A 24,044-nucleotide genomic window follows, 5' to 3' on the forward strand; every position below is an offset into this window, starting at 1 on the left:
GCCCTCCCCCCCTAAGTGGGACATGACTCCCAGGGGTGTAAATCTCCCTGGCAACGCAGGACATAGCCTGGACCTGGCATCATGGGATTGAGAAAATCTTCTTGACCAAAAGGGGGATGCAAAATGAAATAACATAAAGTTTCAGTGGCTGAGAGATTTTAAATGGAGTTGAGATGTCACTCTGGAGGGCATTCTTATGTGCTATATTCATATCTCTTTTTAGTTTTATGTATTGGACTAGCCAGTAGGAAATACCTGAAGCTGTTGAACTTCAACCCAGTAGCCTTGATTCTTGAAGATGACTGCATAACTATGCAGCTTACATGGTGTGACTGTGTAATTGTGAAAACCTTGTGGCTCACACTCCCTTTATACAGTGTATGGACAGATGAGGAGAAAAATGGGGACAAAAACTAAATGAAAGAAGGAATGTTTTGGGAGTTCTTTTTTACTTTTATTTTTATTCTTATTTTCATTCTTTTTGGAGTAAGGAAAACGTTAAAAAAATTGATTAGGGCAATGAATGCATAACTATATGATGGTACTGTGAACAGATGATTGTGCACCATGGATGACTGTATGGTTATGTGAATACATCTCAATAAAACTGAATTAAAAAAAAAAAAAAAGCTGTCTTTGCAAGAGAGCAGACTTTCTCCAAGGAGTTCAGAATCTCATAATAGAACACAGAAAGTTAAGAGCTAGACCCAATCTGATAGGATGCACTGGTTCCATTTCCTTTTTGCTGATTTCAAATGCTTTTTGGTATGCTTGTTGTTGTGACTGATCCATAACCCCTTTCTTGTCATCACCAGCAGTAACCTCAGACAAATTTCAAATAGAAGACTTTGCTGTTTGCTTATGAGGCACTGGAAATCAAGCACTTTTCCAGAAGAGACAGCACATCATTGCAGATATCTCTTAACTTGGTTTCAATTTTCTCTCTGTATTCTTGAGCCATCTGCTGGTTTTTCTGAGCGCCTTCTGTCTTTTGCTCAATACTTGAGATAACCCTCCAAGATGACCTAAGAGCTCCTACAACACTTTTACAAGCAACTGAGAGAAGATTCCTCTCTTCATGGATGATTCAGCTCCTTGCTCAGTTACAGACTCCATGCAGGCTGCCATGTCACCATATCGCTCAGCCTGCTGGGCCAGTTTGGCCTTCTGCACCAGCTCATTTTTATCCATGACTGGATGTTCTGGCTGGCCCAACCCAGCAGGGCCTCAGCTCAGAGCCTGGGCTTGGGCCTTCTCCCTCCCTTCGAGGGGCTCTGCAGCCCCCGGCCCTTCCTGGTCCTTCCCGGTCCTTCCCAGCCCTTCCTCGTGGCGCTGCAGTGCCTAGGAGGAAGGGAGGGGGACACTGCCTGTATTTTTATTTGCGAAATCTAGGACCCTTTATCCTTTCATTTTGTACAAGGGAGATGGAGGAATAGAGAATTTACAAGGCTTAACCCAAATCATAGTCAGTGGCAGACCCGGGTATAGAACCCAGGACTTCTGAGTACCATTTTCTCTTTCCTCTGCATTACACAGTCCCTCATGTAAAAACCTGCTAGCAACAGATTTGCATCTGATAATCATGGAGAAAATGAATATTCTAGACACCACTGGAGACAAAATTTGACTTGAAGAGCCAAACTTGTGGTTCAGATGTTGGAAGAAAATGTCTAATGGGGTAAATGATATTGAGGCAGTGCAGTGGAATAAAGAGAACAAACGCTTTGTCATTAAAATGCAAGAGATTGCCTCACTGAGAAGAGTGCCCAAGGAAAGACCAGAAAGAGAGGCAATTACTCAGTGGTATAATAATACCTACTGTTTTTAAGCATAAACTGTACACCAAGAAGAATTTTGCTAGGGACAGTTCATTGATTTTCTCATATGGTCCTCACCCTGACTCTGTGAATGCGTTACCATTGCTTTCAACGCATGAGGTAACTGAAGGTCAGGAAGGTTCAGTGTCTCACCTAAGGTCACATAGCTGGTAGGGCCAGGACTCTGTCCACAGACTTGACAAGTGACATATTAGGGTTGGCAAATAGGTTTCATTTCATATGCCAGCTCCAGGTGGTTGAAAGTGGCTGCCTGGAACGTTGGCCCGAGAATTCCAAGTTCACATCTGGATCCGATGGGAAAGCTTCAGTGGTGGGTGATCACTGTCTTCCCTGGGTATAGGAAGGAGGAGTGGGGCACCCTCTCCCCATACCCTTCACTTTCTTAAAAGGTTCAGGAGAAGCAGGCTCAAGAGGCTCCAGATGCCTGCTCTGATAAGCGCGAACGTGGCTCAGCAACAGCCTCCCGCTGGTGTTAACCAGGAGTAGGCTTGTTTCCTGTGCCAGTCACATGGGAAGGAACCCAGCAATTATAACCACTCCCTGGTGACGAGATATCTACTTGTGACCTTCAGGTCTCCTGTAAAGAATATGATCGGTTGTATGGGCCTGGGGAAATGAGATAACCAAAAAAAGGGGGATGCTGATATTGTGTGCAGGGGCTGCAGAGCTGCTGAATGGTCTCCAACCTAAGGAGCTGTCTCTTACATAGCTCATTTTTATTTATTACTAGTTCAAAAATCTCCTGCCTGGCACTGTCCTCTACCCATGTCCCATATGACTAACAGAGTAATCTGTGAATGACCATGCTATCTAGCAGAAAAATCCAGGTAGACAGATACTAACCACATCAGGCCTGGTATCCAAGCCTCTCCCACTGATTTGAGCCCATGGGTTGCTCCTATTCAGGATTCAGTGACAGGATGACAGTTTGGGAGTGCCTGGCACCTCCAGTTCCTTCTCCTCTTATTTGTTTTATTCCCTCTCACTTCCCCCAAATGCCAACCCTTCAAGTATAAGCGTACTGGAAGAGTTTGCCAGATTTAGGACGTAAAACCATAATCGACAATAATTATTCATCAACATACCTTTCAGCATATCTTAATGTTGACAGCATTTCCTCATAGCAGATGTCAGCTGGACTTATGGCTGCTATCTGTAAACATATCCATTTCAGATTTTGTGTTTTATATGGAGGATTATTTTTATTGTGATTGCTATTATTAAAACAGCTAACATTCATAGGACAGTTTTGCATCTTGTAATTTCCAGTGTTGTTTAAACCTTACAACTCAGATGGAAAACTGAGGCTTAGAGAAAATTAAAAAGCCTAAAATCACAGAGATAATAACTGGCAGAAGTGGAACTTGAACCAACATCTGACTACCTGTTAGCCCTTCTGCTCCACTGCCCCCTGATTAGTGGGGCCTCAGATTTACTCAGGGATTTGCATGACAGGTTAATGTTAGTTAGCATTGCTATGTCAATACAAAGTGCTATATTAGTGGCTTATTGAGAATAATCTTAATAATAATAATAGCAATAGCTGAATTAGTCTAAAATATTTTAAGGAAATCATTTTACCAAAGCAGTTCTGCTATTGCCACCCAGAGCTGACTGGAGTAGTTTTGTCAGAAGAGAATCTCTGTAGGGGATGTGCAAGACTTTCTTTCCCATAGCTGCATCAGCCAGAGCACTGGATGAAAAAAAGAAAATACAAAACAACAAATTAAAATAATGTATCAAGAAGATATCTGCCTCACTGGGGATAAGTCAGAAACACGTCTCCAGTCACCTCTGTGACCCCACAAACCTGACAGAGGATTCAAAATAATACCCAACAGTGGAGGTACCTTCTGAACGAAGATGCTGAAGACGACAGCTAACCAGCACAGGATGCTGACTTCCTCTCTGAAACCAACCCTAGAGAAACCGTAACAGAGAGCAGGGACCCCAGATGTGAGCAGCTAACACACTGAAACCTGTGAGGAAAACTCTGAAGAGACTGTGGCTGTGGTAAACTTGTGTGTAGAGAGGAAACGGCAAGCTGGGGAAGAGGGTTGCAGGAAGACAGGCGTGAGGAGTGCGATGAAATCCTTTCCTTGCCTCTCTACCACAGTGCCTTAAGACGATCCCACAAAGTCAAGACCCTGCACGGCTACAGACTCAGGATAAGAGTGAATGAGAAGTGGACATCTAACTGCCCACCCTGCCTCCAGAGGACCAGGAAGACATCAGTGGCATTGACGAGGAGAGGAGAAGAGGAGAGAAGAAGCCCCATTTTTCAGAAATAATCATCACAGAGAAAATAAATGTACAAAATAAATCTAGAAGATTTTGAAAAGAAACAAAGTGACCTTCTGGAAATGAGGAAATACAATAATCATAATTTAAAACACCATGAATGGGTTGAACAGCAAATTAGACACTGCTGTATTTGGAATTAGTGAATTAGATAGGTTAGAAGAAATTATCCAAGGTTCAGACTGGAAATAGAGATGGGAAATAAGAAAGAAAGGTTAAGAGACATGGAGGACAGGGTGAGAAGAACTAACATAGTATAACTGAAGACTCAGAGGAGAAAAAGGAAAAATAATGGGACAATTTGTGAGAGATGATAGATGACAATTTTCCAGAACTGATAAAAATCATGAATCCATAGAACTATAAAGATCAAGGAACTCCAAGCTAGATAAATAAAACAAAATTCATACTCAAATGAAACAGAGAGAAACTGGACAACACAAAAATGAAGAGAAGAACTTAAAAACAACTAGGGAAGAAAGATTATCTTCAAGGGAATGACAATCAGAAAAAAACAGTGAAATGGAATCCTTAATGAGCTGAAAGAAAATACTACCCATCTACTATTCTATACCAGCAAAAATACTGTTCAAGAATAAGGATGAAATAAAGACAAAAACAGAGTTTTCTATCAGCAGATCATCACTAAAAGAAATTCAACCAGAAGGAAATTTATTTTAGGTTGCAGCTTTGAGGTAAAACAAATAATGAATAAAATAAAAAGGATGTGAATGAATACTATATAAAATAGTAATGATAATGTCTTTTGGGGTCAAAAAAGAATAGAATTAAAATGCATATCAACAATTATTATGGATGGTAGAGGGATGGAGATCCTTGTATTATTCAGTGGGAGAATAAAATATTCATTATATTTAGACTTTGACGAACTGAACAAAGTAAAGAGCAGGGAAATAGAGTTATGCATACATTGAATTTTGATATATTACAGAGATAGCATTGAAGACCACTGGGGACAGCAGGAACTACTCAACAAACGGAACTAGAAGGATTGGTAATTTAAAAGGAAAAAATAATGAAAAAAGGATGCCTACCTTACACCATACACAGAAATCAACCCCAGATGGATAGGAACCTTAATATAATATATGTGGATAGCTTTCTGACTTTAATGTTCTTAAATAAGATGCAAAAAAATGCAAAATATAAACCATAAGTTTTGTTTACCAATGGACACTTTAAAGAATGTGAAAAGACAGGCTGCTAAATGGGAGAAGATATTTACAATAAATGTGACAATACAGTAATATCAAGAACACGTCAAGAATACCTACGAGTAAAAAATATATAATAGTAAAAAAATAATGAGCAAAACATAAGGGCACCATTTCACAGAAGAGGAAACATATTGCTAATAAACATATCAAGAGATGCTCAACCTTGCTAATAACTAGGAATATCAAGACCATTATAAGATACATTCACACCCATTTAATTGATAAATCTCAAGAAAACTGACAATAACAAGTGTTAGAGAACATGTGACTCAGTGGGATATCTTATACATTGTTGCTGGGAATATAAGTTGGTCTAGCTACTTTGGAAGACAATTGGTTGTCATCTTATAAAACCAGGTATTCAAACACCTTACGACTCAACAATTTCACTTCCACATATATACCCAAAAGAAACTTTAATATATTGATATCCAATGATTTCTACAAGAATTTTCATAGTAGCACTATTTGTAATAGCAAATGAACAAACAAACAAAAAACCTGGAAACAACCCAAATGCCAATCAACAGGAGAATGAATAAACTGTGACATATTTCCACACTGAATACTACATAACAATGAAAAGAACTAGAAATTGCCGTATGCAACGTGGATGAATTTCATAGACGCAATGTTTAATGCAAGAAGTGACAAAATATGAACTATAGCTGTGTATAACATGGACAGATCTTGTTAATAATGTTAATACATTACTGATATTGATAAAACAAGAAAAGAGGAGAAGGAAGGAAGGAAGGAAGGAAAGGGAGGGAAGGGAAGGAAGAAAGGAGGGAGGGAGGAAAGAGGAATGGAAGGAGGGAGGGAAGAGAGAGACAGAAGGAGAGGAGAGAGGGAGAGAGGGAGAGAGACAAGATAATGGTACCTCCAAGGGGAGAACAGGAGAGGAAAACCTCGGGCAGATGTAAGTTAATTGGTAATATACGTGCTCTTGGGTTGGGTGGTGTTTTTGTTAGTGTTTATTTTATTAAAAATAAATTATTTAATTTAAAATAAAATAGAATAAGAGGGCCAGTCATGAACTAAAGGTGACAGTCAGCTGTGAGCCAAAAATTATGATTAATCTAAGTTTTGTATGTAAGGTCATTTTATGGCACTAATACCTGTTCACTGATTATTTACCTGATAACATTTCCTAAACTGGTTAAACGTAAGTTAACTCGTGATCCTTCCTTCAGTCTGTCCCCTTCAGATCCTGAAGATTTCTGCCTTTCACTTCCTGCTAAATCCACCAAATTAATACTGGATTGTTTGGTAAGGTTTCTGTCTAGGAAAACCTGTAGAAAAGAACCACAAGTCATGTTATTAAGGTGGTAGAAGGATATATATTAAGTCAATCTAGATTACATGTTTAAATGTTTCTTCTAAATGTATTTCATATTCAAAGACATAATAAAATTTACAAATTAAAATGCCACTCTCTTGGACTTCCAGAAGATGATGGTTAGGTGAGACAGGGCAAAAAAACACCTCTGTGAAAAATACTAGATAAAAGCCAGAAAGTGACCCAGAACACCAGTTCCAGCAATGTACCAGCTACACAAGGTCTGCTAAATCCACAGGGATCATGCATTTGGTGAAACCTGGAGTCTCTGTTCTGAAACGAGTGAGTGAGCTGGCTGAATATCCATCAGCCACACTGCAGTGTGGGGAAATTGTGGGTTGGCATTTGGAGTCAGACTAGTTCTTTTTTAAAAAACCAAATGTGGCTGCGGATATGGCAGTGAGAACCACACAGTGAAACATGGCAGGAATGAACTGTGGGTACACCTCAATATCTGGTGTGAACGATAGCCTTTCACACACTCGCTGCTAATTGTCTCAGAGTGAGGAAGGCAGAGGTGAGCCAAAAGGTGAAAATAACCATGCCCCTTACAGCCATCTTCCCAGCGGGCTGGGAACGGCTCCTGCCCAGCACCAGCGCCACAGCCCAGAGCTGCACCAAAAAACCCAGTGCGATGGGAAGTGTTTCCAGCAACACGTGCACATGCCACAATATCAGGTGAGGACAATAGTGTTTTGTGGACCCACAGCTAACTGTCCCGGAGCTAGAAAGCTGGAGCTGTGCGAAAAGGGGGAAATTAACAAGCTCCAAACAGCCATCCTTTCAGCAGGTTGGGAACATCCCTACATGGCTCGGCAGCCAGAACTTCCCTTTAGGAACAGCGCGCACTTGTGACATAGCAAAGCCTTCCCTCAGCAGAGGCCCTAGGAGGGCATGGCTTGGAAGAGGGACCCACTCGGAAATCCCAGGGACCATATGCCAATACAAAGGACTTGTGGGTCAGCAGCAGAAACAATCTGTGGTGAGACTGAAAGGAGGGTTTAGACTCTTGCAACAGCCTTAAATCTCCAGGAACACATGGGAGATTTGATTATTAAAGCTGCCCTCCCTCCCTAACTGCTCAGACACATGCCCCACATTCAGGGCTGACAGCACCAAAAACACACTCAAACTTGGTGCACCAATTAGACCCCCACAAGAATCAGACCCCTACACATCACAAAGATAAAGTTGGGGAGAGCTGGCTTGAGGGGAATAGGTGGCTCCCAGACCCCAGTGCTGGTTAGTTAGAGAAAGTGTACCCCACCAAGCTGTAGATCTGACAAATTAGCCTACATATCCTAAAAGAACCCTATCAAGTTAACCAAATGCCAAGAGGCCAAAAACAACAGAAAATTTTACAGCATATGAAAAAAACAGACGAAATGGATAACCCAAACCCAGACACCCAAATCAAAAGATCAGAGGAGATTCAGTCCTTGGAGCAATTAATCAAGGAACTAAACACAAACAATGAGAGCATTGCACAGGATATAAAGGACATGAAGAAGACCCTAGAAGAGCATAAAGAAGAAATTTCAAGAGTAAATTAAAAAACAGATGATCTTATGAAAATAAAAGAAACTGTTGACCAAATTTGAAAGATTCTGGATACTCATAGTACAAAACTAGAGGAAGCTGAACAATGAATCAGTGACCTGGAGGACGACAAAATGGAAAATGAAAGAACAAAAGAAAGAATGGGGAAAAAAATTTTAAAAATCGAAATGGATCTCAGGGATATGATACATAAAATAAAACGTCTAAACTTAAGACTCATTGGTGTCCCAGAAGAGGAAGAGAAGGGTAAAGGTCTAGAAAGAGTATTCACAGAAGTTATTGGGGAAAACTTCCCCAACATTCTACACAATATAAATACACAAAGCATAAATGCCCAGCGAACTCCAAATAGAATAAATCCAAATAAACCCACTCCAAGACATATTCTGATCAGACTCTCAAATACTGAAGAGAAGGAGCAAGTTCTGAAAGCAGCAAGAGAAAAGCAATTCACCACATACAAAGGAAACAACATAAGACTAAGTTGTGACTACTCAGCGGCCACCATGGAGGCGAGAAAGCAGTGGCATGACATATTTAAAACTCTGAGAGAGAAAAATTTCCAACCAAGAATACTTTATCCAGCAAAACTCTCCTTCAAATTTGAGGGAGAGCTTCAATTTTTCACAGACAAACAAATGCTGAGAGACTTTGCCGATGAAAGACCTGCCCTACTTCAGATTCTGAGGGGAGCCCTGCTGGCGGAGAGAAAGGGAAAGGAGAAAGAGATATAGAGAATTTTAACAGACATATATAGTACCTTACATCCCAAATCACCAGGACACTCATTTTTCTCTAGTGACCATGGATATTTCTCCAGAAGGGACTATAAGCTGGGACATAAAACAAGCCTCAAGAAATTAAAAAAAAAAAAATTGAATATACTCAAAGCACATTCTCCAACCACAATGGACTACAAATAGAAGTCAATAATTTTTGAACTGTAACTCCACTATTTACTTCCTACATGATATAAAATACACAAACTCTAAGGACAAATCAGTGGTTTTGAACCCAACGTAAAATATGTAATTTTAGACAACTATACAAAGGTGGGGGAATGGGGGAGTATAGGAACATAGTTTATGTGTCCTATTGAAATGAAGGTGGTATCAAAGAAAAACAAGATTGGTATGGATTTAAGAGGTTAATTTTAAGCCCCACAGTAAACACAAAGAAATTATTAGAGAATATAACCATAGAGCTGAAAAGTAGAGTACGGGTTAAGAGAAATGGGGGAAAGGGCAATGGGGAGTTAAGAAATGAGTGTAGGGTTGCTGTTTGAGGTGAAGGGAAATTTCTAGTAATGGATGGTGGGAAGGTGATAGCATTACAACATTCTAAATGTGATTAATCCCACTAATGGAATGCTAGGGTGGGGGTGGAATGGGAAGATTTAGGCTGTATATATGTTTTCACAACTGAAAAAAAAAAAAAAAGACAGTCTAAATGATGACAATTGAATGCCAAGGATGAACTTGAATGGGATTGGAGGATGGAGGACAGGTGGCTCAAAGGGACACAGTTGAGACATAAGGAAAAGGAAATATAGAATGTAAGCTTTGTATCATTGTTGAATCTCTTGTACTTCTTAGCTGCACTTAATGGGATTGCATAAAAGAATGTTCTTGTTCATGGGAAGTGTATATGTGAATTACAGTGTATGTCCAAGGATGTGTGCAGCTAGCTCTCATATGTTCAGAAGACAGAGCAATAGATGATGGATGATGGATAGGGAGGGAGGGAGGGAGGGAAAGAAATAGCGATGTGACAGCACGTTAAAGTTGGTGGATTGGGCTATCGGGGGAGGGGGGTCAGGGTATGATGGAATTCTGGGTATGGGGTTAGTATTGCTTTTGCAACTGTTCCTATAACTTTGAATTTATTAAAAAAAAAAAAAAAAGAACTCCCAAAACATCCCATTCTCCTCATTCCTCCCTATTATTCATTTGCTTGTCCTCATTTTTTCTATTCATCCACACACTGGATAAAGGGAGTGGGAGCCACAAAGTTTTCAGAATCACATGGTCACACAGTGTAAGCTATGTCGTTATACAATCATCTTCAAGAATAAAGGCTACTGGGTTGCAGTTCAACAGTTTCAGGTATTTCCTTCTAGCTATTCCAATTTGCTAAAAAGTAAAAAGGGATATCTATATAATGCATGAGAATAACCTCCAGAATGAGCTCTCAACTCTATTTGAGATCTCTCAGCTATTGAAACTTTATTTTGTTTCATTTCTCTTCCCACTTTTGCTCCAAGAAGGCTTTCTCAATCCCAAGGTGCCAGGGCCAAGCTCATCTCCACGAGTCATTTCCCATGTTGCCAGAGAGATTTACACCCCTGGGAGTCAGGTCCCACATATGGGGGAGGGCAGTGAGTTCACCTGCAGAGGTGGCTTAGAGAGAGGCCACATCTGAACAACAAAAGAGGTTCTCTGGGGGTGACTCTTAGGCACCATTTTAAATAGGCTTAGCATCTCCTTTGCAGCAAAAAACTTCAAGAGGGCAAACCCCAAGATCTAGGGCTCAGCCTTCTAAACTGGTAGTCCCCAAAGCTTGTGAGAATATCATTAATTCCCCAAGTGGGGAAGTTTAATATTTCCATATTTTCCCCCAGTCCCACAAGGGGGCTTTGCAAATACATTTTTATTCTCTACCCAATTACTCTGGGATGTACTTGGGTTTCACACTAAGCTGTACAAACCAACCAAATTTCACTCCCTATTCAACGTTCCATATAATTATGTTGTTTGAATAAATTGACCATACAAGTTAAATCGTACGGTGCGTTACAAAAAACAGAGATTCTTCACCTAATAAACATCTCTTCCTTTGGTCTCACACAGAAGTTGAGGTTTTAAAAACACCATCAATATTGTCCTTTACCCTTTAGTCTAATTTACCTTAATCCTAAACAAGTCCATTTCATTCATTTCTCTAATTGAAGACTGATCTCTTTTTTCAGACACTTTAACATTTGCTGTATGGGGTAATACTGACATTCATAGCTGCTGGACTCTGGTTCTGAGTCTCAGGTGTCACACAGATACCCAAAGTTCCAGGGACGACCAGGTTATACACAAAGACCTCAGCATCTCAGAATTTTGAAACAGCCATTACAACTCAGGAATAGATGTAACTGCTGTAAGAGCTTACAATCTAGGTACCTTTACAGTAAGCCTTCCCCTGATAACCTATGCTGTCAACCTCAGTTCTTAGAGTTTGCCCATTATAGTCAGTCTATATTATTGAGGCATTATGATGTTTTTCTTTTCATTTCTAGTTTATTTCACTCAACATATTGTCATCAATGTCCGTTCACCTCACAACTTCACTCCTTCTTGTGTAGCCACTCAATATTCCATTGTATGTATACACCAGTTCACCATTTTGTTTATCAAAGTACCCTTAGGCCACCTCTATCCATTGCAAATCATGGATACTGAAACACCATAAACCCCACTGTACAAATGTCCATTCATGTCCCTCTTTTGAGTTCTTTCATACACACACACACACACACACACACAATATATATATATATATATATATATATATATATATTGTATATACCCAACACAAGTTGCAGGACCATATGGCAACGCCATGCTTAGCCTCCTATGGAACCACCACTGTCCTCCAGATGGGCTGCACCATTCTACTTCCTCAAAAAGGTGATTAGGTACATCCCTTTCTCCACATTTTCTCCAGCACTTGTATCCCTCGGTTTATTTTATAGACGGTTTTGTTCACACACCATAAATTCCATCCTAAGTAAACAATCAATGTTTCCCTGTATAATTACATAGTTACGCATTCACCACCACTATTTATATAAGGGCATTTCCATTTCTTCCACAAAGAAAGAGGAAGAGGCAAAAAAAAGAAAAAGAAAGAAAAAAATGACAACTAAAAAGCAACAAAAGGAAAAATAAAATACAATTAAAAAGTCAGACAAAGAACCTAAGACGGCGGCTAAGTGAGACAGGGCAAAAAAACACCTCCGTTAAAAATACTAGATAAAAACCAGAAAGTGACCCAGAACACCGCTTCCAGCGATGCACCAGCCAGACAAGCTCTGCTAAATCCACAGGGAATGTGCATTTGGTAAAAACAGGAGCCTGCATTCTGAAATGAGGGAGTGAGCCGGCTGAAAGTCCCGTGGCCATGCTGTGGTATGGGGAAACAGTGGGCTGGCATTTGGAGATGGACTAGTTCTTTAAAAAAAAAAAGCCCAGGAGTGGCTGCAGATACAACGGGGAGAGCCACACAGTGAAGCATGGTGGGAGCGGGCTGGGCTAACTTCTTGGTGTCTGGCATGGAGGATACCCCTTCCCACACCCACTGCTGATTTTCTCGAGACCTGAGGAGCAGAGGGGAGCCAAAAGGAGAAAAAAAACCCACATTTCTTGCAGCCATCTCCCCAGCGGGTGGGGGACGCTCCTGCCCGGCACCAGACCCACAGCCCAGAGCCGCGCCAAGAAACCCAGTGTGACGGAGAATCTTTCCTGCAGCACTACATACAAGCAACAATATATGCCACGGACAGTGGCCTTTAATACACCCACGGCTGATTGTCCCAGAGCTGGGAGGGAGGAGCTGTGCGAAAAGGGGGAAGTTAATGCGTCCTATTCTACCGTCTTTGAAGTGGGCTGGGAACGCCCCTGCACAGCCCAGCAACCCAGGGCTTCCCTGGCAGGCTGGCGTGCACTAGTGACGTGGCGTGGCCCTCCCTCAGCAGAGGTCCTAGAAGAGCACAGCTGGGAAGGGGGAACCACTTGGAAATCCCAGGGAACTTACGCCAATACAAAGGACTTGTGGGTCAGCAGCAGAGACAATTGGTGTAAAGACTGAAATGAAGGCTTAGCCTCCTGCAACAGCCTTAAATCTCCAGGAACACCTGCGAGGTTTGATTATTAAAGCTGCCCTGACTGCCTAACCACCCAGACACACACCCCACATTCAGGGCGGACAACACCAGCAACACACCCAAACTTGGTGCACCAATTGGACCCCCCAAGAATCAGACCCCCACACACCACAAAGACAAAGTGGGGGAGAACTGATTTGAGGGGAACAGGTGACTCACGGACGCCATCTGCTGGTTAGTTACAGAAAGTGTACGCCACCAAGCTGCAGTAGTGTCAAATCAGGGATCAAGTAAAACAAATGCCAAGAGGCCAAAAACAACAGAAAATCCTAAAGCATATAATAAAACCAGATGATATGGAGAACCCAAACCAAAACACCCAAATCAAAAGATCAGAAGACACACAGTACTTGGCACAATTAATCAAAGAATTACAGACAGGCACCAAGAGCACGGCTCAGGATATAAAGGACATGAAGAAGACCCTAGAAGAGCATAAAGAAGATATTGCAAAAGTAAATTAAAAAATAGAAGATCTTATGGAAATAAAAGAAACTGTTGGCCAAATTAAAAAGATACTGGATACTCATAATACAAGATTAGAGGAAGCTGAACAACAACTCAGCATCCCTGAGGACCAAAGAACAGAAAATGAAAGAACAAAAGAAAGAATGGGGAAAAAATCAAAAAAATAAAAAAAATCAAAATGGATCTCAGGGATATGATAGATAAAATAAAACATCCAAATTTAAGACTCACTGGTGTCCCAGGAGGGGAAGAGAAGGGTAAAGATCTAGAAAGAGTATTCAAAGAAATTGTTGGGGAAAACTTCTCAAACCTTATGCCCAATATAAATACACAAAGCATAAATGCCCAGCGAACTCCAAATAGAATAAATCCAAATAAACCCACTCCGAGACATATTCTGATCAGACTCTCAAATACTGAAGAGAAGGAGCAAGTTCTGAAAGCAGCAAGAGAAAAGCAATTCACCACATACAAAGGAAACAACATAAGACTAAGTTGTGACTACTCAGCAGCCACCATGGAGGTGAGAAGGCAGTGGCATGACATATTTAAAATTCTGAGAGAGAAAAATTTCCAACCAAGAATATTTTATCCAGCAAAACTCTCCTTCAAATTTGAGGGAGAGCTTAAATTTTTCACAAACAAATGCTGAGAGATTTTGCTAACAAAAGACCTGCCCTACTTCAGATACTAAAGGGAGCCCTACCGACAGAGAAAAAAGCTGAGGGACTTCACCACCAGTAGATCAGTCCTATAAGAAATGCTAAAGGGAGTTGAGCAGGCTGAACAATTGACTGAAACTACATGAAGAAATAAAGGGTACCACTAAAGATCACATAGTAAATATAAATACCAATACTACTATGTTTTTGATTTGTAACTCCACTATTTACTTCCTGAAGGATCTAAAAGACATAAACTGTAATGATAAATCAGTGGTTTTGGACTCAATGTAAAATATGTAATTTTTGACAAGAACTACATAAAAGTGGGGGAATGAGGGAGCATAGGAACATAGTTTATGTGTCATATTGAAGTTAAGTTGGTATCAAAGAAAAACAAGATTGTTATAGATTTAAGATGTTAAATTTAAGCCCCACGGTAAACACAAAGTATCAGAGAGTATGACCATAGAGATGAAAAGTAGAGTAGGGGTTCTGAGAAGTGGGGGAAGGGGCAATGGGGACTTAAGAAATGAGTGTAGGGTTGCTGTTTGGGGGTAAAGGGAAACTTCTAGAAATGGATGGTGGGAAGGTGATAGCATTTGCAACATTCTAAATATGATTAATCCCACTAATGGAATGCTAGGGTGGGGGTGGAATGGGAAGATTTAGGCTGTATATATGTTTCCACAATTGAAAAAAAAAAAAAAAAAAAAAGACAGTCTAAATAGATGACAATTAAATGCCAAGGATGATCCTGGATGGGATCTGAGGATGGAGGAGAGGAGGCTCAAAGGGACACACAGATGGGAGATAAGGGAAAAAAAAAAAAAAAAAGGAAATATAGAATGTAAGCTTTGTATCAATGTTGAATTTCTTGAACTTCTTAGCTGCAGTTAATGGGATTGCATAAAAGAATGTTCTTGTTCATGGGAAATGTTTATGTGAATTATATTGTCTTTTCAAGAATGTGTGCAGCTTGCTCTCATATGTTAAGAAGACAGAGCAATAGATGATGGATGATAGGGAGGGAGGGAGGGAGGGAGGGAAAGAAAGAAAGAAATGGTGGTGTGACAGGATGTTAAAGATGGTGGATTGAGGTATCGGGGGAGGGGGATCAGGGTATGGTGGAGTTCTATGTATGGGGTTTGTACTGTTTTTGCAACTGTTCCTGTAAGTTTGAATTTATCTCAAAATAAAATTTATTAAAAAATAAAAAGTCAGACACCACCACCAACACCAGGAATCCTTTCTTATATCCCCTCTTATAGACATTTAGCTTTGGTATATTGTCTTTGTACAATTAATGGAAGCATATTACAATGTTACTGTTAACTATACACTCTAGTGTGCATTGATTATATTTTTCCCCAATACCACCCCATTTTTTACACCTTGCAAAGTTGACATTCATTTGTTCTCCATCATGTAAAAACATTCTTATATTTGTGCCTTTAATTACAATCATTGTCCACTCTGTGTTTCACTAAGTTATACAGTCCCAGTCTTTATCTTCTATCTTTCCTTCTGGTGTCCTACATGCCCCTAACCTTCTTCTTTCAACTGTACTCACAGTCATCTTTGTTCAGTGTACTTAGATTATTGTGGTACCATCACCCAATATGGTGCTCCAAACCTCTCTCTCCTGTCTTTTCCTGTCTGCCTGTAGTGCTCCCTTTAGTATTTCCTATGGAGCAGGTATCTTGTTCACAACCTTTCTCAGTGTCTTTTTGTCTGAGAATATTTTAATATCTCCCTCATTTTTGAAGGACAGTTTTGCTGGATAAAGAACTCTTGGTTGGCAGTTTTTCTTTTTCAGTATCTTAAATATATCATACCACCACCTTCTCACCTCCATGGTTTCTACTGAGAAATCCGCAGTCTTATTGAGCTTCCCTTGTACGTGATGGATTGCTTTTCTCTTGCTGCTTTCAGAATTCTCTCTTTGTCTTTGACATTTGATAATCTTATTATTAAGTGTCTTGGCATAGATCTATTTGGATCTATTCTGTCTGGGGTATTCCCCTTCCTCTAGTTTAATCACTTCCCTGATCTTCAGGGATGTCTAGGCAGTGACCACCCTAAACTGTTTATGTTGAAAAGGGAGGTTGACATTATGGGAAAAGGGGACACATCTGGTTGATGTTCTTGAAGAGGCTATTGCCTCTGGGTTTGGGGACTTAGCTTCTTAGCATAGGAGTTCTCTGAAGGATTTAACTTTCTGAAGAATAAACTTATGAGTGAAATTTTTATAGAGTCTTAAGACAGGGATCCAGGTATTCCTAAGGTTTTCGGGACTACTGTTGTCTTGGGCTTATCACACAGTGGTCATTTGGCGTATTACTAGGTGGAGCTTGCATACGAGTAACCTCCAGGACAGCCTCTTGACTATATTTCAATTTTCTTAGCTACTGAAACCTTATTTTGTTGCCTTTCTTTTCCCCCTTTTGGTCAAAAAGGCATTCTCAATCCCTGGATGCCAGGGTGGGGCTCATTCCCAGAATCCATGTCCCACATCACCAGGAAGACTCATTCATCTGGGGGGTCTTGTACCACATTGGGGGGATGATGATGAATTTATTTGCAGAGTTAGGCTTAGAGAGAGAAAGACTACACTTGAACAACGAAAGAGGTTCTCTGGAGGTGACTCCTAGGCATAATTATAGGTGGGCTTAGCCTCCTGAGGGCTGGACTTATAAAATAGGGGTTCCTAAATTGATATAGCATATGTTATATCCATGATAATCCATCTATCTCACATTATCATCACTTAGTTGTACAATCTTCATCACTCTCAATTTTAAACAATTCTCATGACCCCAAGCACCTCATAGCTCTTGTCAGCCCTTAATTATTAGTCCCTAGTGTTTGTGAGGTATCAGTAAGGTATTCCTATTAATTATAGTCCCTAGTATGGAATAGGTAGATTCTTCCCATTTACCCTCTGTTGTCAACTCTCTGTTCTAGTGTCATACCTTTGAAGTATATGATGCAAGCACTTATCTATATTTGTGGTGCTGATCTGTGGGAAATATGCCTTGAAAAAACCCCTTTCAATCCTATTCACCTTCAATACACCTTTGATACTTATAATCTCGTTAACAAACAATCATCACCCCTTTCCATTTTCATACCTTTGAATTCAATCATTAACATATCTGAACACATGAGACTATAATTCCCCCTCATTAGCTTCCACCACTAGGTCCCCAATATTCTACATTATAAGACAATGATTTTACATTTTTCAGAGAGTTCATAGAAGTGGTAACAAACAATATCTGTCCTTTTGTGTCTGAGTTATTTCACTCACAATTATATCTTTAAGGTTCCTCCATGTTGCCATGTTTCAGGACCTTGTTCCTTCTTACTGCTGCATAGTATTCCATTGTATGTATACACCACATTTTGTTTATCCGCTCGTCTGTTGAAGGACACTTGGATTGTTTCCATCTCTTGGCAATTGTGGAGAGTGCTGCTATGAACATTGGTGGACAAATGTCTGTCCATGTCACTGCCTTCAAATCTTTTGGGTATATACTGAGAAGTGGAATTGCCAGATTGTAGGGTATTTCAATATCTAGTTTTCTGAGAAACCACCAAACTGCCTTCCACAGCAGTACCATTATACATTCCCAGCAGCAATGAAGTTGCAATTTCTCCACACCCTCTCCAGCATTTATTATGGTGACCATTCTTATTGGTGTGAGATAGTATTTCAGTGTGGTTTTGATTCGCATTTCCCTAATAGCTAGTGAAGATGAACATTTTTTCATGTGTTTTTTCGCCATTTCTATTTCCTCTTTGGAAAAGTACCTTTTCATATCTTTAGGCCATTTTATAATTGGACTGTTTGCACTATCGTTGAGTTGCAGGATTTCTTTATATATGCAGGGTATCAGTCTCTTATCAGATATATGGTTTCCAAATATTTTCTCCCATTGAGTTGGCTGCCTCTTCAACTTATTGACAAAGTTTTTTGAGGCATAGAAGTCTTTGATTTATCTATTTTTTTCTTTTGTTGCTTGTGCTTTGGGTGTAAGGTCTAAGAAGCTACCGCTTATTATGTAATCCTGAAGATGTTTCCCTATATTATCCTCAAAGAGTTTTATTGTGCTGTCTTTTATATTGAGGTCTTTGATCCACTGAGTTAATTTTTTGTATAGGGTGTAAGATAGGGGTCCTCTCATTCTTTTCGTTATGACTATCCAGTTCTCCCAGTTCCATTTGTTGAAGAGACTGTTCTGTCCCAGTTCTGTGGATTTGGGGACCTTATCAAAAATCAGTCAACCATATATCTGGTCCATTGATCAATATGTCTATCTTTATGCCAATACCATGCTGTTTTGACCACTGTAGTTTTACAGTAGGCTTTAAAGTATGGAAGTGCAAGTCCTCCCACTTCATTCTACGTTTTTTAGGATGTTTTTGGCAATTTGATACCACTTTCCCTTCCAAATAAATCTGATAACTAACTTTTCCAGTCTTCAGTAGGTAGTTGGAATTTTGATTGGAATTGTGTTGAATCTGTAGATCAGTTTAGGTAGAACTGACATCTTAATAATGCTTAGTCTTCCTATACATGAGCACAGTATATTTTCCCACCTATTTAGGTCCTTTTCTATTTCTTTAATAAAATTTTATAATTGTCTTTGTAGAGGTCTTTTACGACATTGGTTAAGTTTATTACTGGGTACTTGATATTTTTTTAGTTGTCATTGTGAATGGAATTTTTTTGATTGCCTCTTCAGTTAGGTCATTACTAGTATATAGGAATATTACTGATTTCTGTGCATTAATCATATATCACGCCACTCTGTTGAATTTTTTTATTAGCTCAATTAGCTGCGTCGTCATATTCTCAGGATTTTCCAAATATAAGATCATATTATCTGCAAATAATGATAGTTTTACTTCTTCTATTCCATTTTGGCTAGAACTTCTAGCACAATGTTGAATAACAGAGGTGATAGTGGGCATCCTTGTCTCATTCCTGATCTTAGGGAGGCGGCTTTCAGCCTTTCACCATTGAGTACTATGCTGGCTGTGGGTTTTTCATATATGCCCTCAATCATATTGAGGAAGTTTCTCTCAATTCCTTCCTTTTGAAGTGTTTTTATCAATAAGGGATGTTCAATTTTGACAAATGCTTTTTCAGCATCTATTGAGATGACCATTTGATTTTTCCCTTTTGATTTGTTAATGTGTTGTATTCCATGGATTGATTTTCTTATGTTGAACCACCATTGCATGCCAGGAATGAACCCCACTTGGTCGTGGTGTATGATTCTTTTAATGTGCCTTTGGATTCAATTCTCAAGTATTTTGTTTAGGATTTTCACATCTATATTCATTGGGGAGATTGGCCTATAGTTTTCCTTTTTTGTAGTATCTTTATCTGGTTTTGGTATCAGAGTGATATTAGCTTCATAAAAAGAAGTAGGTAGTGTTCCTTTTTCTTCAATTTTTTGAAGAGTTTGAGCAGGAATGGTATCAAAACTTTTTGGTAAGTTTGGTGAAACTCCCCTGTGAAGTCATTTGGCCCTGGGCTTGTATTTGTACATAGATTTTTGATGACTGATTGGAACTCTGCTTGTGATTGGTTTGTTGAAGTCTTCTATTTCTTCTTGGGTCAGTCTAGGTTGTTCATGTGTTTCTAGGAAATTTCCATTTTCTCTAAATTGTCTAGCTTGTTGGCATACAGTTGATCATAGTATCTTCTTATGATTTTTTTATTTCTTTGGGATCTGTAGTAATTATCCCCATCTCATTTCTGATTTTGTTTACTTGGGTTTGTCTCTTTTTGACTTTGTCCATCTAGTTAAGGGTCTATCAATCTTGTTTATCTTCTCAAAGAACTAACTTTTGGTTTTATTTATTCTCTCTATTGTTTTTCTGCCTTCAAGCTCATTTATTTCTGCTTCATTCTTTGTCATTTCTTCTACTTGCTTTTGGGTTAGTTTGCTGAACATTCTCTAGCCTCTTCATTTGTTCAGTTAGGTCTGTGGTTTTAGCTCTTTCTTTGCATTTTGATCTATGCATTTAGAGCTATAAATTTCCCTCTCAGCACTTCCTTCATTGCATCCTACAGGTTTTGATATGCTGTGTTCTCATTTTCACTTGTCTCTAAATATTTAACAATTTTTCTTGCAATTTCTTCTTTGACCCACTGGTTGTTTAGGAGTGTGTTGCTTAACCTCCATATATTTGTGAAAGACCTGGTTCTTTGGGGGTTATTTATTTCTAGTTGTATTCCATTATGGTCAGAGACTGTGTTTTGAATAATCTCAATCTTTTTAAATTTGTTAAGAGCCCCAGAATATGATCTATCCTGAAGAATGTTCCATGGGCACTAGAGAAGAATCTATATCCCAGTACTTTGGGATGTAATGATCTATAAATGTCTGCAAAGTCTAATTCATTTATCATATTATTTAGTTCTCAATTTCCTTATTGATCCTCTGTCAAGTAGTTCTATCTATAGAAGGGAGTGGTGTATTGAAATCTCCCAATATTATTGTAGACATGTCTATTGCTCCCTTCACTTTAGCCAATGTTTTTCTCATGTATTTTGGAGCTCCTTGATTGGGTGTGTAAACAATTATGATCGTTATTACTTCTTAGTGAATTTTCCCTTTTATTAATATATAACGTCTTTCTTTGTCTCTTATGACATGTTTGAATTTAAAGCTATTTTGTCTGATATTAGTATAGCTACCCCAGCTTTCTTTTGGTTGTAGTTTGTCTAGAATACTTTTTTCCATCCTTTCACTTTCAGTCTCTTTGTGTTGCAGAGTCTAAGATGAATCTCTTGTAAGCAGCATATCAGCAGGTCATACATTTTAATCCATTCTACCAGTCTGTATCTTTTAATTGGAGAGTTTAATCCATTCACATTCAAAGTTATTACTGTGAAGGGAGTTCTTGAATCAGCCATCTTAACCTTCGGTGTTTAGATGTTAGAACTATTAATTTTTTCCCTCTCTCTTTTTTTTTTCCTTTAAGTTACCCTTATTAATACTCTTCAGTTCTGTGCTCTTCTCCAGACCTCTCTCTCCTTTCTTTTTTTCTCAGCTGGCAGAGATCCCTTTAGAATTTTTTGCAGGCAGGTCTCTTGTTAATAAATTCTTTCAGTATTTCTCTGTGAAAATTTTAAATTCTCCCTCAATTTTGAAGGAGAGCTTTGCTGGATAAAGTATTCTTGGTTGGCAGTTTTTCTCTTTCAGAATCTTAAATATGTCTATTGTATGCCTTAAAGCAGGTAATCCTTTGTCTCAGGCCATTTTGACTTAAATGTTTCTTACATGGCTTTGGCTGTCTGCAAGCTGCTTTTTCCTACAAGGCAAGTACTAGGAAGGTAAGCCAGATCAGAGTCTCCTGGTTCAGTCTTTCAAGCTGCCAAGTGAAAGACTGGCATCAACACACAGGATCCCCAGTATGCCCGTAGGTATTACTCCGCTCCCTCTGGAACACAAGTCAGGGATCCACAATGGGAGTGCAAGCTGGCTGCACACCATTCTGCAGAGGGGTTAGGGGAGAGGCCAGCAAATGTGCCACGAGCTTCTCACATTGTTTTTAAAGCTGTGTTTTCTTGATTTGACACTCACCCAGTTACTGCAATCATTTAACCATTTTCCAGAATTTTAAGAAAGACAGCTCTGCCAATTCTTGACAGTTGTTCAAAAGTTCTGCAGGGTAAGGAGAGGCTAGGCCTCCCTATGGTTGTGCCTAAGAGCCTCCTCCTGAATGCCTCTTTGTTGCTCAGATGTGGCCCTCTCTCTCTGGCTAAGCCAACTTGAAAGGTGAAATCACTGCCCTCCCCCCTACGTGGGATCAGACACCCAGGGGAGTGAATCTCCCTGGCAACGTGGAATATGACTCCCGGGGAGGAATGTAGACCTGGCATCGTGGGACGGAGAACATCTTCTTGACCAAAAGGGGGATGTGAAAGGAAATGAAATAAGCTTCAGTGGCAGAGAGATTCCAAAACGAGCCGAGAGGTCACTCTGGTGGGCACTCTTACGCACGCTTTAGACAACCCTTTTTAGGTTCTAAAGAATTGGGGTAGCTGGTGGTGGATACCTGAAACTATCAAACTACAACCCAGAACCCATGAATCTCGAAGACAGTTGTATAAAAATGTAGCTTATGAGGGGTGACAATGGGATTGGGAAAGCCATAAGGACCACACTCCACTTTGTCTAGTTTATGGATGGATGAGTAGAAAAATAGGGGAAGGAAACAAACAGACAAAGGTACCCAGTGTTCTTTTTTACTTCAATTGCTCTTTTTCACTCTAATTATTATTCTTGTTATTTTTGTGTGTGTGCTAATGAAGGTGTCAGGGATTGATTTAGGTGATGAATGTACAACTATGTAATGGTACTGTAAACAATCGAAAGTACGATTTGTTTTGTATGACTGCGTGGTATGTGAATCTATCTCAATAAAATGAAGATAAAAAAAAAAAAAAAAGTTCTGCAGGGTAACAGCACCCTGGCACATCTTAAACTGTCACCTCGGTTGGCTGGAAGCCCCACCACAAATTTTTGTATGATCTTCATGCTAAGAATGATTTTTATCTTTTTAAGTGGCTGACAAAAATCAAAAGACAAATATTTTTTACTTTACACATGAAATTTCAGTATCCATAAATAAGTTTTGATTGGAACACAGTCATATTCATTTACATATTGTCTAAGGTTGCTTTTGTGCAACAATGGCAGAGTTGAGTACATGCAATGTATGACCCACATAACCTAAAATATTTACTATCTGGAATTTCACATAAAAAGCTTGCGACTTCCTGTTCAACACAATGCTGACAGAAGCCATCTGCTTCAGGACATACAGAGGACCAGATACTTCAGCTGGACCTTGAAGTTTAGTGATTTCTTTAAGGGCAGAGAAAGCAGGAAGTTTTCCAGCCAGAGAAAGCATAGCTGTGTGAAAGAATGACACATTCTTGGAAGGAGGAATATTCTATGTGGCTGAAGCATAGAGTGTGTGGAGACAAGAGATATAAAATGAAGCTGGAGAGGCAGGTAAGGGTTGAAGAGCTTTGACTTGATCTATAGGATAAGAGATGAGGAGTGGAGATCACTCAGATTCATGTGTCAGAGAATGTAATCACTGTTACCTGTTCACTGTAAATTTCCAGCATACTGAATGTAACCTGTGTAGAGAAGAATATAAAATAAATAAAGATTCTCTTGAAACAATCATCTTTGGGAGGAAAAAAGGTGATATGTAAACAATGCAAATGTCTGACAGTGAAAAATTAAAATTTAGTTCTATTTCATATGTAATATGTAATATGAGGTTCTCAAAGAATTTTAATGATATAAAAGATATAAATTAAAAACAGATACAAAGCAGAATAAATACATACACACACACACATACAGACATGTATGTGTGTATGTGTCAATCTCAACTGGGAACAGGAAAATGTTGGTATTTATTGCTCACTCCTCAATACTGACGTATGTAGAGAAAAAAGCCTGGTCTTTACCCTACTATGCTTTCGGAACGTGGCTTAGCAAGCTACTACTGCTGGGGCAAGACACTGGAGGAATCTTCTCTCGGGAAACTGAAAGATACTAGTCTAAAGAAAAGACCTTGAGAGACTGGCATTTTTCCACCCACTCCCCCAAGAAGATGCTGGCCTGTCGGTTAGTCACCCCATGATGAGTCTTGCCA

At 39.5% G+C, this 24,044-nt stretch overlaps 1 protein-coding gene across 1 annotated transcript in view; it reads right to left on the bottom strand.

Annotated features, from left to right (window-relative positions):
* Positions 1-24,044, bottom strand: part of LOC119511265 (kinesin-like protein KIF28P) — an 84,420-nt gene that overhangs the window by 54,475 nt on the left and 5,901 nt on the right. The window contains 4 exon segments of the mRNA XM_037805770.1: positions 2,924-2,991; positions 3,420-3,531; positions 6,518-6,672; positions 23,482-23,517. Coding sequence (XP_037661698.1) covers positions 2,924-2,991; positions 3,420-3,531; positions 6,518-6,672; positions 23,482-23,517 — 371 coding nt within the window.

The sequence above is a fragment of the Choloepus didactylus genome, chromosome 2, assembly GCF_015220235.1.
Source record: "Choloepus didactylus isolate mChoDid1 chromosome 2, mChoDid1.pri, whole genome shotgun sequence".
Taxonomy (NCBI): domain Eukaryota; kingdom Metazoa; phylum Chordata; class Mammalia; order Pilosa; family Megalonychidae; genus Choloepus; species Choloepus didactylus.